General features: G+C 37.0%; 1 protein-coding gene across 1 annotated transcript; it reads right to left on the reverse strand.

Annotated features, from left to right (window-relative positions):
* Positions 1-234: 234 nt before the first annotated feature.
* LOC145270381 (uncharacterized) lies at positions 235-5,415 on the reverse strand. Its single transcript, XM_080126032.1, has 3 exons — positions 5,276-5,415; positions 3,671-3,722; positions 235-807 (listed from the first exon to the last, which is right to left on the reverse strand). Exons 1-3 carry the CDS (start codon positions 5,377-5,379, stop codon positions 415-417), a joined length of 549 nt encoding a protein of 182 aa, XP_079982158.1. The 5' UTR covers positions 5,380-5,415; the 3' UTR covers positions 235-414.
* Between the last annotated feature and the right edge of the window lie 3,832 nt (positions 5,416-9,247).

Below are 9,247 nucleotides of genomic sequence, written 5' to 3' on the forward strand. Positions count from 1 at the left end.
TGGGCTTAGTGTGTATGAATTTTCATCGCATCTGTCGAAAGTGTTTAGCAGACATCCAAACATACACACATTTTCGTTTTTATATATATAGATTTATTTAGTTTCTTGTTAGTTATTATATATTGTTAGTATATTTGTCCCTGTGTTAAATGTGATCCAGTTAAAAGGGGCTGTAACGTTTGATAAGTATGGCTTCTAGCAATTTTAGTTGTTACGTGCAATTGTTTAAGTATCGAATTTTATTTCTGTTAAGATATTTCTTGAGTTACTCTACATTACTGGGCAACACCAGGATAGGGGTCAGCTAGTTTAATAATAATCCTTTAATGTTATGACAAATTGTGCAAGGTTAGGCATAGAATTTCTTGAGTTAATCTACATTCCTTGGCAACGCCAGGATACGAGTCAGCTAGTTTAATAATAATCCTCATACGTCATGAAACCGTGTCTTTTATGCTGATGGGTGAGACCATAACATTTGTCTCTTTGTAAGGGACCTGAAACGGATAATATCGGTTGACGATATGTCGACGTCATATAATTTGATCGAGAATAAAAACTCGGAGGTTGATCATGCACACGATAGTTCGCCCTGTGTCGCATCAGTTCTGTCATGGATTTACCAGCTGTTTGGAAGTTTTTATTCCCAGGCCAGTCCTTGCCAGCCCTTGTCCACACTGGTACAGCTGAAGTCCCGGGCTGGAACTGCCAACGGAACCAGCCGACTTGATGAGAATCAGCCGGCTTTGGGAGCTTGTCTCTTTGAGGTACGCCATGACCAACGTCGTAAAGTTTGTTAACCCAGTTCTGAAACAGAAAATGAAAATGAAGGAAGCTTTAATGAGTGACTAGCTTGCAGCCCGGCATTGCCCGGTCATGTAATATGATATTTTAATTTATGCGGATGTATTATTATAGAATTAATCATCTATTGATTATTATAGACTAGCCTAGGTGCAATAATGAATTCATGAATGCCTCAAGGAAGAGAGGATAGATGGCAGAAACACTAGAGGAAGACTTTCAATCTGTGGTGGAATCGGGACAAAAATGGATGCTCACATTCAATGCTGCCAAGACTAAACTTGTTTCCTTCAATAACTCCAAGAACCCTTCTCTACCACACATAGCAATGGCCAAAGACTCTTTATCTGTAAGTACATCTTTTAAACTACAAGCCCTTGCACCTCTTTGACGTAAATACCCCTGACAAATCTGACAGCTCGCTACATAATATCCCTGCAACTTATGTCCCCAATAGTAGGACCCTACATCAAAGTGGCACTGTTCCTTGTTTGGGGTAAAATAAAAAAAATAAATAAATCACCGAATAAATGCCGTAGTATCTTGTTTCCTTCAATAATTACAAGAAACCTTTTCTACCACCAATAGCAATGGCCAATGATTCTTTATCTGAAAGTACATCTTTTAAACTCCTCGGCCTAACGTTTACAGGAAATATGAGTTGGAAAAATTACATTGAGAGCATTGGCAGGACTGCTGCGAAGAAGGTAGGTTCTCTCTACCCTGCTAGAAAGCTACCAACGCCCAAAAGTATCCTGTACCTCTATAAGGCCACCATTCGCCCATGTATGGAGTATTGTTGTCATATTTGGGCTGGTGCATCTGCTACTAGTCTCTCGCTCCTAGACAAGGTTCAAAAGAGTCGCCAATCTGATAGGTCCTGAACTGTCATCTAAGCTTCAGCCTCTGTCCCATCGACGAAATGTTGCATCCCTCTGCCTGTTCTACAAGAATTTTAATGGTGAATGCTGTGACGAACTGCAAGCACTGGTACCCCCTCTACGTAAATACCCCCGACAAACAGCTAAATCCCACCCCTTCACAGTAGAGATCCCTAGATGTAAAAGAGCCTTCTACTCCAGTAGTTTCTTCCCCAGAACCGCTAGACTTTGGAATCCCCTTCCGGGTTCCTGCTTCCCTAACTGTACTGACATGCAGAAGTTCAAGTGTAACATGAACCGACATCTTGCTGCCCAACTCCCTACATAGTACTCCTGTAGCTTATGTCTCTGATAGTAGCCCCCTACATCAAAGTGGCAACGTGCCTTGTTTGGGGTGAAAGTGTAATAAAAAAAACAAAAAAACAATTATGTTTTCTTTTCAGTACGTTGAATGCAAGATGGGGAAAAAGCAAATTCACACAATTTACTTATTTCAATGCAAGGCAGGCCAAAAAGCTGCTGAAACAGCTCACAATATTAAGGAAGTGTTTGACCGAGGAACCACTATTGAACACACAGCACAATGGTGGTTTAAGAAATGTCATTGCAGTGACGGGAGTCTTAAAGATGATGAGTGTAGTGGTCGGCCATCGGATGCTGACAACGATCAATTAAAAGCCTTAGTCAAAGCCAATCCACACACAACTGTTCGAGAAATTGCTTCTGAATTAGACGTAACGCATACAACGATTTCCAAGCACTTGAGACAGATTGGAAAAACACAAAAACTTGATAAATGGGTACCTCACAGCCAAAAGAGACGCAGTTAGGAAGTGTCAGCTTCTCTGCTTTTACACAACAAGAACAACTCGTTTCTCGACCGGGTTGTGACTTGTGATGAAAAGTGACTTCTTTATGACATCCGGAGCTGCTCACCTCAGTGGTTAGATGCCAATGAAGCTCCACGACACTTCTTGAAGCCAGAGTTGCACCAAAAGAAGATCTTGCTGACTGTTTGGTGGTCTGCCACGACCGGTCTCATCCATTACAGTTCTTTGAATGCAGGTGAAATCATTATGGCGGTGAAGTACTCTCAACAAATGGATGAAATGCATCAGAAACTTCAACAACAACACCCAGCATTAGTCAACTGAAAAGGCCCAATTCTCCTCCATGACAATGCCCGAGCACACGTTGCTAAACTGACCCTGCAGAAGTTTAATGAATTCAACTGCAAAACTCTACCTCATCCACCATACTCTCTAGATCTCTCCCCTACCGACTACCACTTTTTCAAGCATCTCGACAATTTTCTGCATGAGAAATGCTTCAAAAACCTAAGCGATATCAAAAACGCCTTCAGCGACTTCATCGCCACCAGAACGCAAGATTTTTACGTTACTGGCATAAATACACTTGTTTTGCGTTGGCAAAAGTCTGTTGATTCTGATCGTGCTTATTTCGATCAATGAAATTTTATATTTGAACCGATATGTTCATCTGCATTTAAAAGTTAAAAACTGCAGGAACTTTCTTGTCAACCTGATAAAACTCCAAGGATCGACCCCTGAGGCACACCCGCATTAATACCATGTTGTTTAGATGTACGGCCATCGAAGACAACTTACTTTTTTCTCTTGATCTGATTATGTCGAGTCCAGAAGCCCTATAGGATTTAATTATCATGAAAATTTTCTGCTGGCCTGTTTCCTGATTGAATAAAACATGGTGGCCTTCAAGTCCAATGTAAACAAATTCTTGTTCTGCCGTCCCCATAAATAATCAACTTCTACCCAATTTACTCCATTAACCATTACTAAACTACCACCTTACATTCATTAACTCTTATCCTCGAGTGGCCTTCGGGGCTTGATATGTGATGACTCTCAAAAAAAAAAATTAAAAAAATACTAATAACAATATTGTCACTGGTAAAGGTAATGTCGATTACGGCTTATTTCATGCAAAACAGTAAATCATCTCACCTGATGGGAATTTTTCCCGGGCCGAACTGTAAACCTTCCGATCGGGTGGGTCCTAAAAATAAGATGCAACACGATAAAGCAGTCTATATATATATTTTATTATTTTTCAAAAAGTTGATTTCACAAGCGAGAAAACTATTTGATATTGTTGTACCGATTCTAAATACAAGGGTCATTCTTAAAGTAAAGCCTCCTATTTTTTTTTATTGAAGTTAAAGAACTACCAAGACGGGAGGAGTATCATCATAATAAGCAACGTTTTCGTATTATTTGGATTCATCTTATCTACTGTTCTCATCTTGAATGTGATTTTCACAACGTTTCGGTTGATGTAACCTTCGACCTTCTTAAATAAAAACACATGGGAGGCTTTACTTTTGGAATTACCCTAGTATGACAAAGCACGCTCCAGACACTCATGCACAGCCATCATTCATGCTGACAAAAACGCATTGAGAATGGTGTTGACTATGTAGAAAAATTAATTTTGGAACCGAAAAAGTTTGCTTTGACGTTTCTGAATTTTTGAGATGAGGATTGGTTATATGTATTATTTGGATTCATCGGATCCACTGTTCTCATCTTGAGTGTGATTTTCACAACATTTCGGTCGATATAACCTTTGGCCTTCTTCAGATGTATCTTTTTGAACTCAGGAATGCTTCTGTTTCGGGAATTTGGACGGAATTTCGAGCGGAACCCTTTATTTACTTTATGCATGGACCCGTGGCATAGTGATTAGAGTACTTGGGAAAAATCAATTGTAAAAGTGACCTTCTCCGGAAGGTTGAAGGTTCAATCCTCGGTGTGGGTGACCGAAAAATACAATTGCGAATTACTTAGGACCTCTATCCAGTCATGGCTGACGGAACAAGAGCACGTTACCCCCATGAAGTAAATAAAGGGTTCTGTTTGAAATTCCGTCCAACTTTCCGAGTTTGACAGAAACATTCCCAAGTTTGACAAGATACACCTGAAGAAGGTCGAAGGTTACATCGACCGAAACGTTGTGAAAATGACACTCAAGATGAGAACAGTAGTCCGATGAATCACAATTAATAATAATAACCAATCCTCATCTAAAAAAATTCAGAAACGTCAAAGCAAACTTTTGTGTTCCGAAATTAATTTTTCTACATGATCAACACCATTCTCAATGCACTTTTGCCAGCAATGAACGATGGCTCTGCATGAGTGTCTGGAGTATGATTTGTCATATGAGGGTTATTAAAAGAGTAAAGCCTCCTATTATCTTTAACACAAAAAGTTGACACACATCCATGACAGAAGTTGCTTTCTTAGAGTCTCACACTGTCAATATCTGCAACAGAGAAGTGAAACTTTCAGGTCATAAATGCATAAGTTCAGTCATCATAACAATGCAATTTTTAAAACCGCTTCTGATCTATTAGAGTGGAATAAAAATAGGAGGCATGTTATGTGAACAAATATCTTGCCACCCAACTCCCCGTTAAGGGTGCCCCTTCTACGTGACTCTGCCAGTGTAGCCAATTCTTCGTCCTTAGGATAATCTTTGTTCGTTTAATTTCTATTATTCAGCAATTTTTACTTTTCCATTAAAAAAATAATAACTGCATTATTTACCTTAGCATATCTTCCATGTTTGGATAATGAGGTACCCTGGGTGGCATATTTATCCAGTACGGGTAACGGCTCTGTGAACTCAAATGGAACAGGGTATCAGACATGTTTTCTCAAATAGAGTTGCTTTTCTGCAAATAAAAAATAAAAACACATCTGTAATATCAAATGAAAATGCTCATACACACACACACACACATATATATATATATATATATATATATATATATATATATATATAAAATAAAATGACAATTAAATTACATGTAACATGTTTATTCAGCTCGAAAACCATACAGTGTTAACCGATGTATTGGAACATTCAAGATGGCGTCTGATTCTCTCTTTAACACGGTAAGTTTGGGGAAAAGTGTTATAAATAAAAAACCAGATAAAATACTGTTAAAAACTCGCTCAATATATGTTACCGTGACATAGGTTGACATATATTCGGTGGGTTTTTAATAGTATTTTGTATAGCTTTTTATTTATAACACCTTTTCCCAAACTTACGGTGTTAAAGAGGGTGTGAGACGCCATCTTGAATTTTCCAATACATCGGTAAACACTGTATGTTTTTCGAGCTGAATAAATATGTTACATTGAATAAAAACACGAAAAATACATCCAGTTTTGTAGAAAAGTAACTTATCTTGCTTTTGATAACATTTATTTGTTATATATTTGTTTTTTGACAACTTTTTCGAATCTATGTGTACAGTAATACACACCCAACAATTAATATTTATAAAGTAATCTCAACCAGATGTAAAAGCTCGATAAAACCAAATAGGAGATAGAGCTTATAATAAGAGCAAATAGTTAATTAAACATGTTAAAAAACACTTTTAAAAAGAGTTAAAAACATATTTAATCTGAAAATGAAATAATAAGTGGATAGTCCTTAATCCGTGAAATTTCGAAGAAATACTTTCCTTCCTATCAGAGGGTAGGAATTAACAAAATGCGGGATCTGATTTTGCATACAAAAGTATTTGATGAAACTGCAAGTAAGTCAAAGATCTTACTTGATAAGTAAAGCAGAAGGAATATGGTGAAGAAAACGGTGATTTCATGTGAATGGATAGTCTGGTGAAAGGTAAAGTATCCAATGACGGTAAAATCCAAAAATGTAAATCCCATCGTCATTGGATACTTTTAATTTTAATTATAAATTATCAATCATCTTACTCAATATTAAAATAGCTCTAGAATATATATGCCTATCGAGCTTATTATATATCTACATTACAACGAGCACTGTTTTCTTTCTTTTTATTTTGATTGTATTAATGAATTTACTAATACATAAAAATATACTCTGCTCTTTAGACTCTTGTTCTTATTCCCTAAGTATATATGTATATATATGTAATGATTTTCTTTCTTAATTTTTCTCCAGTGCCTCCAATTGTGTGGATGGACTTTTGCGGTCAGCACTTGCCTTTTTCTGTCATACATCAAATACACAATGAATAAGGAAAACCCACTCACCTGGTTAAATAGCCAGTATACAGCCTATGAAGTAGTATCCCACCCACTCTGGGCGATGGCAGTAAGCTGGGTCATAATCATCTGTGCATCAGGCAATGGAGGTAAGTAATGACCAAGAAACAAATAAATCTCACAGATTGATATTTGATTCTGGTTAGCCAGTTTTTATTCATTGTTGTTGCCCACTGTTTTTTGCATCAAAAACTGCTTCCTTCAGCTTCTTTCAAAAAAATACTTATTCCTCAAATGTGTTATCTTAAGACTTCTAAGGTTAATACAAACCCTTGTTCGCTTCTAGGTATCACTATTTAAATCAAAGTAAAATTCAACTAGCAATGAGTATTGAAATCGATATTTTATTCTGCTTAGCCAGTTTGTATTCATTGTTGTTGCACAATGTTCTTTAAAGTTAAAAATAGTACCTCATTCAGTTTCTTTAAAACAATACTTATTCCTCAATTGTTTCTTATCCTAAGATATTTAAGTTTAATACAAATCCTTGTTCCTTTCTAGCTATGAATCTCACAAACTGATATTTGATTTTGCCTAGCCAGCTTTTATTCATTGTCATTGCCTTTGGTGCTATTCTTTTTTTTTATTTTTCTAAGGCACACGCACAAATTGAAATTTATAAATTCATTTGCGTGGGCATTACAGCATCCACCCACACCTCTTGGGTCAAAAAGCCGGAATGTTTGAGAAATGGCCGTAGTTGAAAGCATGTTTCTTCATAAATAATATGATTTTTTGACCAATCAGGGCTCGATTTAAAAAACTTATTCTTGCAAGCTTCTGGGAGCCTCTAAAAAAATATAAAACAGCAAGAACTTCTCTGGTCAGAGAGAGACAACAGACACCAGCAGAAAGACAAGTCACAAGGCGAACGCTCGCCGAGTGAATTCAGTAGCTGAGATGACAGATTTTCTTGCACGCCAAGGAACATTATTTGACTCTCTCTTTCTCTTACTTCAGCACAACACGTAGTAGGACTCTTTCTTTCACGCTCTCAAGTCTTCACCTTTTTCCTCCCTTCCTTCTTTCATGCAGACAGCCACCTTTGCGCACACTAAAAAAGTAATTTCTTTTCTTTTAACGTAAGTTTATTTTACATTATTTGCTAGTGTATTTCTTTTTATTTATTTGTATCGGGGGACTTATGCAATCGATATTTGATTCTGCCTAGCCAGTTTTTATTCAAATGCAGCTTTAACACAAATCTTTTTTTTTTTTCTTTTAAGGAATGATCAGCCACATCCTTTCCTGGAAGTTCTGGATCATAATGAACCGTTTAACGTATTGTGCTTATCTCCTCCATCCCATTATCATCATGGTTGGTATGAGGATGAGCATGACCCCACTCTACCTATCAAATGCAACGACTGTAAGTTTTCACTTTTTATACATCTTTATCATATTTTTTTTTAATTACATTTTCAACCCAAACAAGGCACATTGCCACTTTGATGTAGGGGGCTACTATCAGGGGCAACAACTACTGGGGTACTATGTAGGGATTTGGGCAGCAAGATGTCGGTTCACGTTGCACTCGAACTTCTGCACGCCAGTACAGTTGGGGAAGCAGGGACATGGAATGGAATTCCAAAGTCTTGGATATTTGATTCTGCCTAGCCAGAATGATTTACCAAAACATTAAATCCTTAGTATGTTAAAAATCACTTTTAATTTTTTGTTTTTATTCCACATCTACGCTTTCGTTGGTCATCTCTGTTTTAATTATTCTTTTTTCGATATTTGATTTTTGCCTAACCAGAATAAATTACCAAAACTTTAAATCCTTAAAATCACTTTTATTTTTTTTCCTTTTTATTCCAGATCTATGCTTTCATTGGTCATCTTACGATCTCCTATGGCGTCGCGTTCATTGTGTCGCTCCTGTTTGAAATGCCCATCAGAATGCTCGAAAAGGTTATGTCAAATCGCAAATGAGAATGAAGATAAGCCTGTCAGGGGATTGCTGACTTTCAACATCATTTTCTTTTTCATTTTTTAACTTTTATTTACTCTAAACAAGACACATTGCCACTGAAGCATAAGGGACTACTGTGGTAGGGGCCAGATTTATAGGGGTTTAGAAGCAAGATGTTTGTTCACATTACATTTAAATTCTGTATGTTGGTACTGTTAGGGAAACAGGGAGCTGGAAATGAATTTTACATCATTTCCTACAGTTTATGCCAATGTTATCTGTTTGGTATGTAAAAATGTTCAGGGTCTTTGATATGACAGGGCCGCCAGAGAATATTAATGGTTCCCTTGAAAGACAGAAGAACCATAAATACTTGGCTTTTGTCCTTAAAATTTAATTCAAGCCAGAAATTACTTACACATCATCTGTAGAATATTATTACCCCCCCACCCAATAAAATGGACAAAATGTTTATTATTTACTTTAGCGTAAGAAATCAAGTCATGTCTTTGAGCATTCGTATAGAAAGATAATTTCTCTGACATTTGTTCAAT

This window comes from Euprymna scolopes, chromosome 46 (genome assembly GCF_053919585.1).
Source record: "Euprymna scolopes isolate OS-2025 chromosome 46, ASM5391958v1, whole genome shotgun sequence".
In the NCBI taxonomy this organism is placed as follows: Eukaryota; Metazoa; Mollusca; class Cephalopoda; order Sepiida; family Sepiolidae; genus Euprymna; species Euprymna scolopes.

Bases quoted from the DNA above. Each gene is read 5' to 3' on its own strand.
- LOC145270381 (XM_080126032.1), bottom strand. From the start codon at position 5,379: ATGTCTGATACCCTGTTCCATTTGAGTTCACAGAGCCGTTACCCGTAC. The intron at 3,723-5,275 runs GTAAATAATGCA...TCTTATTTTTAG, and splicing joins AACATGGAAGATATGCTAAG to GACCCACCCGATCGGAAGGT. The intron at 808-3,670 runs GTGAGATGATTT...TTTCTGTTTCAG, and splicing joins CCGGGAAAAATTCCCATCAG to AACTGGGTTAACAAACTTTA.